The 13,969-nt window shown below is 44.5% G+C and overlaps 2 protein-coding genes across 3 annotated transcripts in view; one reads left to right on the top strand and one right to left on the bottom strand.

Moving 5' to 3' along the window:
• Positions 1 to 8,915, top strand: part of RUNDC3B (RUN domain containing 3B) — a 318,511-nt gene extending 309,596 nt beyond the window's left edge. For both annotated transcript variants that reach the window (XM_073629675.1, XM_073629676.1), the window contains one exon: positions 3,736 to 8,915. In XM_073629675.1, coding sequence (XP_073485776.1) covers positions 3,736 to 3,881 — 146 coding nt within the window. In that variant the 3' untranslated portion in view covers positions 3,882 to 8,915. The remainder of the gene's footprint in view (positions 1 to 3,735) is intronic.
• SLC25A40 (solute carrier family 25 member 40) overlaps positions 1 to 13,969 on the bottom strand; it is a 74,940-nt gene that overhangs the window by 7,589 nt on the left and 53,382 nt on the right. The window lies entirely within an intron of this gene.

Raw genomic sequence — 13,969 nt, 5'->3', positions numbered from 1 at the left:
AGTGAAGCATGATGGTGGCAGCATCATGCTGTGGGGGTGTTTTTCAGCTGCAGGGACAGGACGACTGGTTGCAATCGAGGGAAAGATGAATGCGGCCAAGTACAGGGAAATCCTGGACGAAAACCTTCTCCAGAGTGCTCAGGACCTCAGACTGGGCTGAAGGTTTACCTTCCAACAAGACAATGACCCTAAGCACACAGCTAAAATAATGAAGTAGTGGCTTCACAACAACTCCGTGATTGTTCTTGAATGGCCCAGCCAGAGCCCTGACTTAAACCCAATTGAGCATCTCTGGAGAGACCTAAAAATGGCCGTCCACCAACATTTACCATCCAACCTGACAGAAATGGAGAGGATCTGGAAGGAGGAATGGCAGAGGATCCCCAAATCCAGGTGTGAAAAACTTGTTGCATCTTTCCTAAAAAGACTCATGGCTGTATTAGATCAAAAGGGTGCTTCTACTAAATACTGAGCAAAGGGTCTGAATACTTAGGACCATGTGATATTTCAGTTTTTATTTTTTAATAAATCTGCAAAAATGTCAACAACTCTGTGTTTTTCTATCAATATGGGGTGCTGTGTGTACATTAATGAGGAAAAAAATGAACTTAAATGATTTTAGCAAATGGCTGCACTATAGGAAAGAGTGAAAAATTTAAGGGGGTCTGAATATTTTCTGTCCCCACTATATATATATATATATAACTATATATATATATATATATATATATATATATAAGAGAATAACTGGTTCAACTCACAGGATGACCATGGGTGACTGTCTGTGCCCAGGTGGGCTGTGCAAAGGATTCTGCACGGGATTGTAGAGTGGTCCTTGCCGCAGCAGCGGCTCTTTAGAGGTGGGAGAGAGGACGTTGGATCCACGAGCTGTGGGGAGCCGAGTAGCACTGTTTCAGTGGGGGTTCCCTGATCCTAGTGCAGGCTGCCTATATTCCAATGGAAACCACAGACACATTTATTTATTTTTTTATGGATTATTGATCTTTGATCGTTTAATTTTATCCAGACTGATTATCTAAGAGACACTTTTGCATAAAGGTGCAAAATTTTATACACACATAATACATTTTTTTTACTTTTACTTTTTGGACAATGTATTTTTTTTTTTTGACATTGTACACTAGATAATCCAGGGCAGCGCTGAGAATTTTTGTGTTTGTTCTTGATGAGTACATTCATGGCTGGTTCACCTTAAAGAACCTCAGCCTTACCTTTTTCTCCCACTAGCTAGTCCTCCCCTGTGTTGAAACCAATTACTCTCAATTCCAAGCAAACTTGCTGTTCTACAATATAACTTTGTGGAGCCTGCCTTCATTTTCTGTCTGAGCAACCTCAGTCATCATCAATCCCCTCTTCACCTGATCTCTACTGTTGTTGGCTCACCACTCATTAGTTTTCTCTGTCATCAGTTACTTTTGCTCTTTTTCGTGTGTGGGTGGGATCTTTAGGGCTTGCATCAGTCACTGTACTGCTGTTCCCTAGCATTATATGAAAGACTTTAGCTGTGCAATTTGCTGATCAGTTGCTTGATTACAATCAAATCCTTTTAGACATGCATTCCTTTAGCTGTGCAATCTGCTGATCAGTTGCTTGATTACAATCTAATAGAGTGAAATTAAGTAACTGATCCACAGATTGAACAGCAGCATGGGTGCTCAACCTGTGGCCCTCCAGCTGTTGTGAAACTCCAAGTCCCATCATGCCTCTGCCCTTGGGAGTCGTGCTTGTACCTATCAGCCTAGCAATGCCTCAAGGGACTTCTAGTTCCGCAAGTTCTGGAGGGCCACAGGTTGAGCACCCATGAGCTAGCGTGTAACTGACCAGCATAATGCACAACTAAAGTCTGCAGCACCAAGTTCCCAGTAGGGATGCACACCCAACGGATTTCGATGTTTCTTTCATATAACATTCAACACAGGACACTGTGATGTTTTAGAGGAGCATGCCAGCCCCTCCTACCAAATGTGATCAGCCTATAGAGCAAGGACAAGCAGACAAACCCAATGATGACATCAATGGGCATTAAACTGTAGTGAATATAAAAAGTCAGGTGCTGCTAAACCACTTCAGTTTTTCATAACAAATAAATCTTGAAAAATCAATATAATAAACAAAGGTCCATAAAAATCAATTCATAAAAAGTGTAAATATTGAAAGTCCATATAAAAGTGTGAACAGTCCTCTTTAAAGTTCTCCGACCACCGTGCTTAGAGATATAAAGTACTTGAGTCTTCTTCCAATAGTGCTCCACCACTGCGCGTACAAAATGCACACTTGCTAACCATAAATGTTAAACCCACCTCAGATATTTAGGGGTATCCCCCGATATCACTCCTCAGATCACAGTTCTGATGATCCACTTATATAATGCTGTATGCAATCGCACCTACAACTGTCCCTCCAGATCTCCTTCTCTCATCTAAAACCACCAAGACCCAGAAAAAAGTATAATATTCCAAGATAGTATAATATTGTTTATTAAGAGTAAATGAGTAAAAAAAACAATTATTCCGTTAGCACCAACATAAACAGCCTAGTGTGTGCTGCAGGCCGCTCAGTGAAAAACTAAAGTGGTTTAGTAGTGCCTGACTTTTTATATTTACTATAGTTTAAAGGGTGGTTGACCTACTTAAAGGGGTAGCTGCTCACGTTTACATAAAATAAATATTTTTTTTTTCAACTTTTCACAAGGTTGGTGCCATACTTAATATTTTGATCCAATGGGCATTAACCACTTTCCGCCCGTGCTATAGCCGAAACTCGGCTACAGCTTGAGCTTCCAGTGCCGCGAGGGCGTCAATCGACGCCCTCCTGTGATCGCGCTGCTCGTCTAGTCCTTCGGACTTGGCTGATCACAGAACAGGGTAAAGGGCCAATCACAGCAGCCCTTTACCATGTGATCAGCTGTCAACCAATGACAGCTGAACATGGAAGTAAACAGAAGCCGGTTATCGACTTTCTTTCTCCTCGCGATCAGCGTGAGGAGAAAATAAGAAAGCTGGTAACTGGCTTCTGTTACAGGGACATCGGTCCCAATCTGTGCCCACCAGTGCTGCTAATCAGTGCCCACCAGTGCCACCTATCAGTGCCCCATATCCGTGCCCATCAGTGCTGCCAATCAGTGCCACATATCAGTGCCCATCAGTAATCCATGTTTATCAGTGCCTCATTATCAGTGCTGCCTATCAGTATCGCCTTTCAGAGCCCATCAGTGCCGCCTATCAGTGCAGCCTCATCAATGCCCACCAGTGCCCCCTCATCAGTGTAGATTCATCAGTTCCACCTATCAGTTGCCCATCAGTGCAGCCTCCTCAATGCCCACCAGTGCCTCCTTATCAGTGCAGCTTCATCAGTTCCACCTATCAGTGTTCCCTCATCAGTGCCCATCGGTGCAGCTTATCAGTGCCCATCGGTGCAGCCTCATCAGCGCACATCGTGAAGGAGAAAAATTACCTGTTTGCAAAATTTTATAACAAACTATGAAAAATTTTTGTTTTTTTTCAAAATTTTTGGTCTTTTTTTGTTTCTTTAGCAAAAAATAAAAACCCCAGTGATGATTGAATACTAACAAAAGAAAGCTCTATGCGGAAAAAGTGATACAAATTTTGTTTTGTTAGTGTTGCATGACCGCGCAATTGTCATTCAGAGCGTGACCCGTTTCCTTGGATCCTCATTGTTTGCTTGCTCATCCCTGTTCCCTTTTTCTATTGCCAGGTAAAGAAGAGACGCCATCATTATTAGGCCTGTGTGGCTCCCTCACATCAGTGGCCAGTTACAAATCCCTCGCAAGTCTGAAATCCAGTGAATGTCTCGCCAGCCCCACCACAGAGATGACAAGCCCAGGCCTAACTCCATCTTGAAGAAGCCATTATTGAAGGACAAGCTTATATTGTGTCATATGCAACTACATTCCGTGTTAGAATGGCTGTGAAAGAAAGCTTTATTTATTAACATCGGGTCTTGTGTATCAAAAAACGTGTGGGAGTTACTAAGGTTCTCCTGATGGTTATGATTCAAACATTGTACACAGTGGTCCCATGGGTTTGCCAACTCAACCTTTACTTTTTCTGTCCCATAAAATGTGGACTAGAAATATGTTCACAAACAAATCTCCATAATGCCCCAGACTGCCCACAGTGACATTATGGTTAGTTGTTTGGCACTGGGTGGTTTATTAATAATATGAAACTGTTATGTTTGGCGGGAACAACGGTCAACCAGGATGGAATCACACTAAAGACAAATTCATGCTTATTCAGTCAGGCTCGCTTCACGCTGGTGCGACTTTATCTACATGTTTCCCCCACCCTTAAAAACAGGGGGTCTTCAAAAGGGCCAGTTGACTGTTCTTCAAACTTTAGGAGGGCCAGATTATGGCCTGTGAAAGTAGAAAATGTCTCAGACTTGGTGGTCAGTGGGGGGGGGGGGGGTAAAATAATGACATAATACCTGTGAGCAGTGGGAGGAATTAGTATCAGTGAGGAGAATAATCTCCATTGTTGGTGTCAATGGGAGGAATAGTGCCCCATTATTGATATCAGTGGGAGGAATAGTGCCCCATCATTGGTGTCAGTTGGAATATAAGTGCCTCATCATTTGTATCAGTTGGAGGAATAGTGCCCCATTGTTGATATTAGTGGGAGGATTATTGCCCCATCATTGGTATCTGTGAGAGGAATAGTGCCCCTTCATTGGTATTAGTAGGAGGAATAGTGCCCCATTGTTAGTGTCAGCTGTGGGAATGGTGCCCCATTGTTGTTGTCAGTGGAAAGAATAGTACCCCATTGTTTAAATTACTGGGAGGATCAGTGCCCATTGTTGGTATCTGTGAGAGGAATAGTGCCCCTTCATTGGGATTAGTAGAAGGAATAGTGCCCCATTGTTGGTGTCAGTGGAAAGAATAGTGCCCCATTGTTGAAATGAGTGGGAGAATTAGTGCCCCATTGTTGGTATCTGTGAGAGAAATAGTGCTCCTTCATTGGTATAAGTAGGAGAAATAGTGCCCCATCGTTGGTGTCAGTGGCAGGAATAAGGCCCCATCGTTGGCGTCAACGGGAGGACTAGTGCCCCATCATTGGTGTCAGTTGGAATAATACTGCCCCATCATTGGGATTAGTAGGAAGAATAATCCCCTTGGTTGATGTCAGTGCGAGGAATAGTGCCCCATTGTTGATGTCAGTGCGAGGAGTAGTGCCCCTTTGTTGGTGTCAGTGGGAGGAGTAGTGCCCCGTTGTTGGTGTCATCGGGAGGAGTAGTGCCCCTTTGTTGGTGTCAGTGGGAGGAATAGTGCCCCGTTGTTGGTGTCAGTGGGAGGAGTAGTGCTCCGTTGTTGGTGTCAGTGGGAGGAGTAGTGCTCCGTTGTTGGTGTCAGCGGGAGGAATAGTGCCCCGTTGTTGGTGTCAGTGGGAGGAGTAGTGCTCCGTTGTTGGTGTCAGTGGGAGGAGTAGTGCCCCGTTGTTGGTGTCAGTGGGAGGAGTAGTGCCCCGTTGTTGGTGTCAGTGGGAGGAGTAGTGCTCCGTTGTTGGTGTCAGTGGGAGGAGTAGTGCTCCGTTGTTGGTGTCAGTGGGAGGAGTAGTGCTCCGTTGTTGGTGTCAGTGGGAGGAGTAGTGCTCCGTTGTTGGTGTCAGTGGGAGGAGTAGTGCTCCGTTGTTGGTGTCAGTGGGAGGAATAGTGCCCTAAGGGCCAGATAAAGACAAGCAAAGGGCCACATATGGCCCAAAGGCCGCAGTTTGGAGACCACTATTTTTAAAACAAGGATACAAATCCCTATTTTACCCATGTGACTGTAATTTTAAAACCTTCTTAGACTACCTCTTTTTTTTTTTTTTTAAATAAGGAACTTTATCCTGGCGTGTTTACTTTGTGACTTGAATCTAACGCCTCATTCACACAGACGTACTGACCCGTACACCTGTGCCAAATGCCGTCTTTACCCACCTGGGGTGCACAGGTGTTCAGCACAAGCATCCTGTTCAAATCAATGACAGGCTGCATGGATCTCTAAGCAGATCCCAGACTGGACATCCGCATGGGTCCAATGCATGGATCAGAACACAGAACCACTGATTCATGCATCAGACCCACACACATGTACAGTGTGGGATGTGCTTGGAGACTTGTCCAGGTCTACAGGTCAACCATCCGCCTATCATTGATCTGAACAAGCCTGCACAGTGCTGCACAGGACACCTTTGCATCCCACATGTGTGAAGAAGGCCATTCAGATGGTGTACGGATCTGCACATCGTGTGAATGAGGCCTAATATTATCTGTTTACAATAATTTATATTTTTACCAGGAGGACTTTATTTAAATGGAAGGTATGATTGATTACTGTGGGCATCCTGGATGCTTTTTCTTTTTTAATACTTTTGATATACAAGACCAATGTCACACAGAAGTGGCGTGTAGTAACCATCAGCAACCAATCAGAAATCAGCATTCATTCTTGGTATAGGCAGAATGGTGAAAACTGATCCTGATTGGTTTCTGAAGGTTACTGCACACCTTTGATGTTTCTGCCATGTTACTAAATAAGCCCAAAAAATGTTGATAACACACCATTTGACTTTCCTGCTGTTTTCACACACTCCTGCCTCTCGCAAACTACAGCCGGCCTTGCTTTTCAAGGTGTTTGAAGGAAGAACTTTTGTTTCCCTTATAACAGGGGTCTCCAAACTGCGGCCTGAGGGCCAGATGTGGCCCTTTGCTAGCCTTAATGCGGCCCTTGGGGCACAACTCCTTCCACTGATATGAGGCACTATTCCTCTCACTGACACCAACAATGGGGAACTATATCTTCCACCGATACCAATGATGGAATACTATTCCTCCTATTAATAGGGGGAATACTCCTCCTATTGACCACCAACCCTGAGGCCATATTTATTCTCACTGATTCTGGGCCCGTGACATTTTCTGCTCCTGCTGGCCACAATCCGGCCTGCCTAAAGTCTGAAGGACAATAAAGTGGCCCTTTGCTTGAAAAGTTTGGAGACCCCTGCCTTACAGTAACCGATCAGATTGTGTTGTTCTCTTTCCTGTGCAATATGGAAAGGTTAAAAAGAGACTCTGATTGGTTATTGGGTACATGATCCGTTCTTCCTTCAGACAGGTTTATAGATGGGGCTTGCTGCTTACTGACAGAATGATGATTCTGGATGTACCAATCCTAACATGCTTTTGTTAAAGGAGGGCAGGAGTTGGAACTAGAGCCCTGCTAAAAAAAAAAAGGGGGGGATTTCCAAGAAAACAAAAAAGCCTGTTTGATAGGGGTCCTTACAGCCCATTTCTGGGACCCCAAATCTGCTGGTATTTACAGAGTCTGGCAGACAGAAGTGTGTTCTGCAATGCCAAATTTAACCAACAGGTGGCCCTGTGAGTGAAATCTGTAATTGCAGTCTCTCTGTATTAAAGCGGGAGTCCCGCAAATATTTTTTTTTTTAAAAGTCAGCATCTACAAATACTGCAGCTGCTGACTTTTAAAATAAGGACACTTACCTGTCCCTGGGTCCAGAGATGTTGGCATCCGAGGCCGAATTGTCCCTTGGTCCTTGGATGCTGACACCGCCATCTTCGGTAAGGGAATCAGGAAATGAAGCCTTCACTTCCCAGTTCCCTACTGAGCATGCGCGAGTCGCGCTGCGGAATCCGAATGGTCCCTGCTGTCTCTGGGACAGCGCGGGGGGACGGGAAGTGGCGTAGACTCCCGCGGGAGTCTGTGCCCGGAAGTGGGTGCAAATACCTGTCTTAGACAGGTATCTGCACCCCCCTTCCCCCTGAAAGGTGCCAAATGTGACACTGGAGGAGGGGAGGGTTCTGAAAAGCAGAGGTTCAATTTTTGTGTGAACCCCTGCTTTAACAGAGCCTAAAACCTGCAAGAAGGGGGACCCTTCTGTCTTAGAGTCGTGTCACACTAGCTGGCAATAACTTGCCATTGACAGCATTGCTAAGACAGTACTCTCATCTATTGCTTTGACATTGCTTTCTCATTAGTGAGCAAGATTTTGCAGTTTTGGCCAATGAGGTGGATACGCTATAGGATCAGTACTGTCATTGAAGATCCTTTACCAATCTAAAGATTACTAATGTGACATTACCCTAACTGTGTTAAGGGGGACCGCAAAGATAAAGAAAATGTATAGTTTTCCTGGAAATCCCCCCACGTAAAATGTTTGAATGTAAAACTCCTAAGAGCAGACGCCAGAAAGTGCCCACTATCGCCATTATTAATCAGAAAGCCCTCCTTGTGCACCACTCTGAAATAGTTTCACTGTACTAAGAAGGGGTTGACTTTCTTGTCTTCAGGGCCTAACCTTATCCTGTCCGAAGAGTGTCTCAGTGACCAGAAAGGGCGCTCTCATCGGATGGAGGAGGACGTCATAGAAGTTAACCCCTTAGTAATAAAGTGAAATATGTTTGCAGACGGGTAATCGATGGCATCTTCCCTTAAAGCCCACTTGAACATTCAGTTTAAATCTTCTAAATATATTCCAGGTACAACAAAACAAAAGCTGTTTAAAGTTTTACAGTTAATTGTATTTAAGAAGCAGCCACAGCCTAAGTAGAAAAGCCTGTCCCCTGCCAGCATGCTGCAGAGAAGAACTCTTGATCACTGTGAGGAAAAAGTGGTGGACACACCCCTTGCTCAGTCAGACCTATAGCTTTGCAATCAGTAAATTTCATGCTCTCTGATTGGAGAGCTCTGACTTAGTAGAGGGCGTGTCATATCTCAGAGAGACAGCAGAAAGACAAATACTCCTGCGCACAAGTGAGTTACCAGGTGGACTAAAGTTTGTGGTGGAAGGTGCCTCAGGCCTTGCTATCCAAATAATCAAGGGAAAGAAGAAAAAGAGGGCGCACCAGCCTTGTGCATTATCCTTAAACGTCTTTTTATTAAAAATAAGATACAAAACTACTCACAAACACGTGGGATAAAGTTTTCAGTACAAATGATCTCCAGATGACAGCAATTAGTTGACTGACAAACAGACTCCAGATGGTAATAAAGGAGTCTTAAAGAGCCACTGCCCACTGACGCGTTTCAAAGGCATACCTTCTTCCTTGGAGCTTAGCAGTCTAGGCTCTGAGGAAGAAGGTATCCCTTCGAAATGCGTCAGACAGCAGTGGCCTTTGATAACTCCTTTATTACCATCTGGAGATCATTTGTACTGCGAACTTTATCCCACATGTTTGTGAGTAGTTTTTTATCATATTGTTAATAAAAAGACGTTTAAGGATAATGCACAAGGCTGGTGCGCCCTCCTTCTCTACAGAGGGACCACTTGTTACACAAATAAAGCAAGGGACCATCTCTACAGTTTTTGTGATTTGATGTGCCTGCAATGTATTTATGGACACTCAAAAGACAACACCCCTACACAAATGTCCGCATCACCACAAATGTACAGTATGTTGAATGATAAATATCCTTTATTACAAATTACAATCACTGTGTGTATAGATCTCAAAACTGCTTCACCTAACTGAAACCACGGTACAAACCACGGCCCCAAATGAGGCATCACTGAGATTTCAGCTGACAGCTGTTGAGCCTTGAGTTGAACTGACCGGGATCAATTAATAGCTGTTCTTAAAGAGGACCTTTACCATCACACAAAAAAATTCATGGTGCATGCAGGACTGGATGCCCATCCTTAAATGTCTTAAAGGGGTTGTAAACCCTTACAGACCATATTTACCTACAGGTAAGCCTAGACTAAGGTTTACCTGTAGGTGCAAGAAACCGTGTAGGTTTAGGAGATATTTGCAAAAGACAGGCACCGATGTAGACAATGGTGCGCAGGCCCACTGAGCGTGCCGTTTCTAACGGTGATTGTGCCGTTAGTGGTGGCTCCCGCGCGCATGTGCGGGATTGACGTCATCGCAGCTCCCGCCAATCACAGCGCCGGAGCCGCGATACCCGGAAGGAAGATGGACGCTTCGTGGAAGAGGGGACAGCGGTGACATTGCAGGCTCCTGTGTCAGGTAAGTGACACATAATGGGTTACTATGCGATGCATAGTAGCCCATTATGCTTTACCTTTGCAGGGAAACAAAGAGGAAGTAAAACCCATCAGGGTTTACTTCCTCTTTAAGCCATTTGTAAAGCCATACATGGATCAAAGGTTAGCCGGTTTAGCAGGGACCAGCCGAGATTTGATCCATCTATGGGCAGGCTGATTATACCCAAGTCGATTTCTCACATTTGATTACTTCTGGTGGCTATAGTAGCTAGCATTAATCATTATGTTCTGCCGGCCAGGAGTGCTCCTCACTGTGGGAGAACACAATAGCACTGCAGGAGGGATTCCCCCAAATCTGACTGTTGATGGGGGGGAATCAAGCAATTTTCTTTCCTTCCACTTGGGGTGGAAGGAAAGAAAATTGACCCATCTATGGGCTGCTTTAAAGCAAAGCTTTGGTGACCTAGCCCCAGTCCCACAGGTGCACCCTAGGAAGGTCTACGTCACCAGTGTCTTCCAGTTAAACCTCACAGGTGCTGCTCACATACGGCGCATGCGTGAGCTCAGGAACATTATCTGTGGGTTGACCGGCACAGAACAAGTGAGAAGAAGACTGACAATGGTGGTGAGGGTGCGAGAAGGAGGAACAGCAGCACATTAGAGTGAGGCCACACGGTAAAAACAGATGAAAGCAGTTATCTTTAATGTGGTAGTAAACTCTGTACTACCACTTGTACCTACAGGTAAGCCTATAATAAGGCTTACCTGTAGGTACTGTGAATATCTCATAAAATTGCACAATTTAGGAGATATTCAGAGTGCATGCAGCCTATGACATCATCGGTGCATGCGCTCTAATAGTCCAGCTTACAGTGCCGGGACTTCAGAGCCCCTGTCAGAAACGGCGGCTCCCGTAGGCGCATGTGCGCGAGTGACGTCATTGCGTCCCTGGCCACTCATGTAGCTGGCGGCTGCGAACCCAGAAGGAAGACCGGGGGAAGATGTCAGCTGTCTCAGCGGTGACATCCCAATGCTGGAGGGCTTTATTCTAAGGTAAGTTTCTCATAATGTGCTAGTATGCGATGCATACTAACACATCATGATATTGCCTTTCAGGAATTTTTATTTTTTTTTAACCACTAGTGGTTTACTAGCGCTTTAAATGTATTTGTATGCATAGATCAGGAGTGATGTCAATGGTTGGATGGCACAGAACAAGTAAGAAGTCTGAAAAATGGCTTTACGGGATGTGGGGAGGAGGAAAAGTGGCCCGTTAGAGTGGGCGCCCCACAGTAAAGGGCGAAAGCAGTTACCGTTAAATGTATTTAAATAACATCAGGAGCAACCTCATTTGTGGGCCAATTTAAACAGGATCCTTCAGGCTCCATTCACATTTTCGTGATTCCAAATCACATGGCAATCGCAGCACAATGGGTGGTGCGTATTTGGATGCCATTATCCTTCAATGGCACTCCAAACCAGATGTGATTCTGCCGCAATTGCTGTTTGGCAATTTCGGCAAACTGCGCCTTTAAAAGTCACTGCCTGAAAAAAAGAAGGAGCTTCTTTTCGGGAGACAATTGCGCATATGACAGCCCATTCAAGTGAGTAGGGAATCAAGTGAAAATCACGCTGTCAAAATTGTGTATCAGGAACGCTTGTTCCCATGGCGTGATCATGTGAATAGGGCCTTGCGGTGCAGTAATGGTACTCTTATCAGGTTTTTTTTTTTGGGGGGGGGGGGTGTACTTTAATACATCCCATATGCACTCCGGTACATTTGTAATCAATTCAATGCACTCCAGGGCCCTGTAATCAGTAAATGCTGAAATACACTTGTGACAAATCTAGAGAGAGTTCTTGGATCGGTCCGCGGTGCTAAGAAGTCAAAACTGGATTTGGTGCCAGAATGCTCTGTTGCTGTGATGGCCGTTTCATCAAGGGTGATTGTGCTTTAATATTCTGTATATGGGGTGTAACAGCAGCTATTGAGTGACCTGGGGTTAGGGTTTTCCCTTGAAGAACAAGGCCAGGACTTAGGGATTGGACTAGGGACCTCCCTCAAGGGTAAAAGGTCAGGAGGTGTGTCCCCAAAAAGCAGGAGGTGTGGCTTACCCACACCAAAGTGCCCCGCCTACCCTAGCTAATGCCGGCCATACACGGTTCGAATTTCGTAAGAATTTTCTTTCGAAAATCGTATGAAAGAATTTTCGTATGAATTTCGCACCATTAGTGAGCTGCAACAACGGCCGATTTTCGTGCGGCAATCAAATTTTAGGAATCGGACATGTTGGAAATTTTCAGAAAAACGAACGATTTTCTAGTCAATAATGGGAGAATCGTGCGATAAATGTAATAAGAAAAGAACATTTACGGAGATAAAAGAAGATTCACAGCCACGAAAATTCTTTTCTGTAGCAACATGCGGTGAAATTGAAGGTTTGGTCTGCCGAATTTCGAAAATCAATGATGGCGCCATCGGATCACAAAAAAAACGAACATTCTGTTTATGTAAAGAAAATTCGTTCGAAATTCGACCGTGTATGCCCTGCTTAAGTCGGGAATGAACCAATTTGGAGAAATCATTTTGAGCTCCCTGTCATTTGAAATCTTCCATTGGGGACTAGTGGTATGTTATTTCGGGTGTTTTTATACTGTGGTTTCAGTTGTGTGATGCGACTCTATATAGTGATTGTTTATTGTAATAAAGGATTTTTTTTTCATGAAATATACATTTTTGGTGGTGTGGAGATCTGATAGCGGGGTGGACTTTTGCTCATTCAGTGCTCTACATTTATGGCCCCTTGCTGCTTTGCTTACTTTAATTTATTATTTATTTATTACAGGCCATCAATGTACACAGCACTTTACAGACTGTACTTTCACATCGATCCCTGCCCTCGAAGAGCTTGCAATCTCGGGTTCCTATCTCGCATGCATACTAGGGCCAATTTAGACAGAATCCACCAAACCCACCAACGTGTTTTCGGGGTGTGGGAGGAAGCCCATGCAAGCACAGAAGAAAAAATACAAACTCCATGTAAATAATGTCTGGGTTGGGATTCAAACCAAGGGCCCCAGTGCTGTAAGGCAGAAGTGCTAACCACTGGGCCACGATGCTTCCCATATCATCTAAACTGAAAGTTAAATTGGGCTTTAAAGCGGTAGTGAAGTCTTTTACATAAGTGAAAAAAAAATGCTCCGTGTGCAGGTTTAAGTCATAATGGACTAGTGTGCACTGAATACCAGTCCATTATGACAGACCTACCTACAAACGGAGCCCTCCAGCGCTGCGCTATCACGGCTCCCCCTGGTCCATGGCGCTTCCATCTTCACCCAGCCTAGCTTCTGGGTTTCGTATGTTCAGGCTGCTTGAATGGCCAGGCCGAAGTGACGTCACTCCTGCGCATGCACACGGGAGTCACATCACCACCGCACAGAGGGTGGGCTGTAAATGTGGTTCGAGCTGCACATGTGCAGCTCAGTTCACATTACCCACTGACAGGCAGGGGGAAGTTTATGAAAGAAAAGACCTCAAGGGTCTCCTGTCATAAAATCCCTGCCCGTCAGCGGATTTTGTAGTTACCCACTTTACTAAAACCTTTTTTTTTTTTTTTTTTTTTTTTAAGGGTAAATTTATTCAGGTTTCAAACAAAGAAAGTTACAATATCCAAAACATTTTTTTTTTTTACAGGGGATGACACTTTACTACCACTTTAAAGGATAACTAAACCTAAGAACAAAAAATGCAATGTATTGCAACTTATAGTCCTTAGATGTGGTGGCTGCATTTGTTTTTTCCAAGCTAAGAACATTTGCAGCAATTACAGAACATACCTGCTGATCCTGCCAGAAATGCAGCGTGCTTGTCACTTCCTGCTGCACACAATACTTTCCTAGCTGTCTTCTGTAAACTACCAATTGCCCTGTCCCCTATGTAATGGAGATGGAGAAGATAGGGACATGTTTGGAGTCCATATCAG

Source organism: Aquarana catesbeiana, linkage group LG05 (assembly GCF_042186555.1).
Source record: "Aquarana catesbeiana isolate 2022-GZ linkage group LG05, ASM4218655v1, whole genome shotgun sequence".
Taxonomy (NCBI): Eukaryota; Metazoa; Chordata; class Amphibia; order Anura; family Ranidae; genus Aquarana; species Aquarana catesbeiana.
The sequence above is the reverse complement of the archived record's forward strand: the minus strand, read 5'-3'. Positions and strand labels throughout refer to the sequence as shown.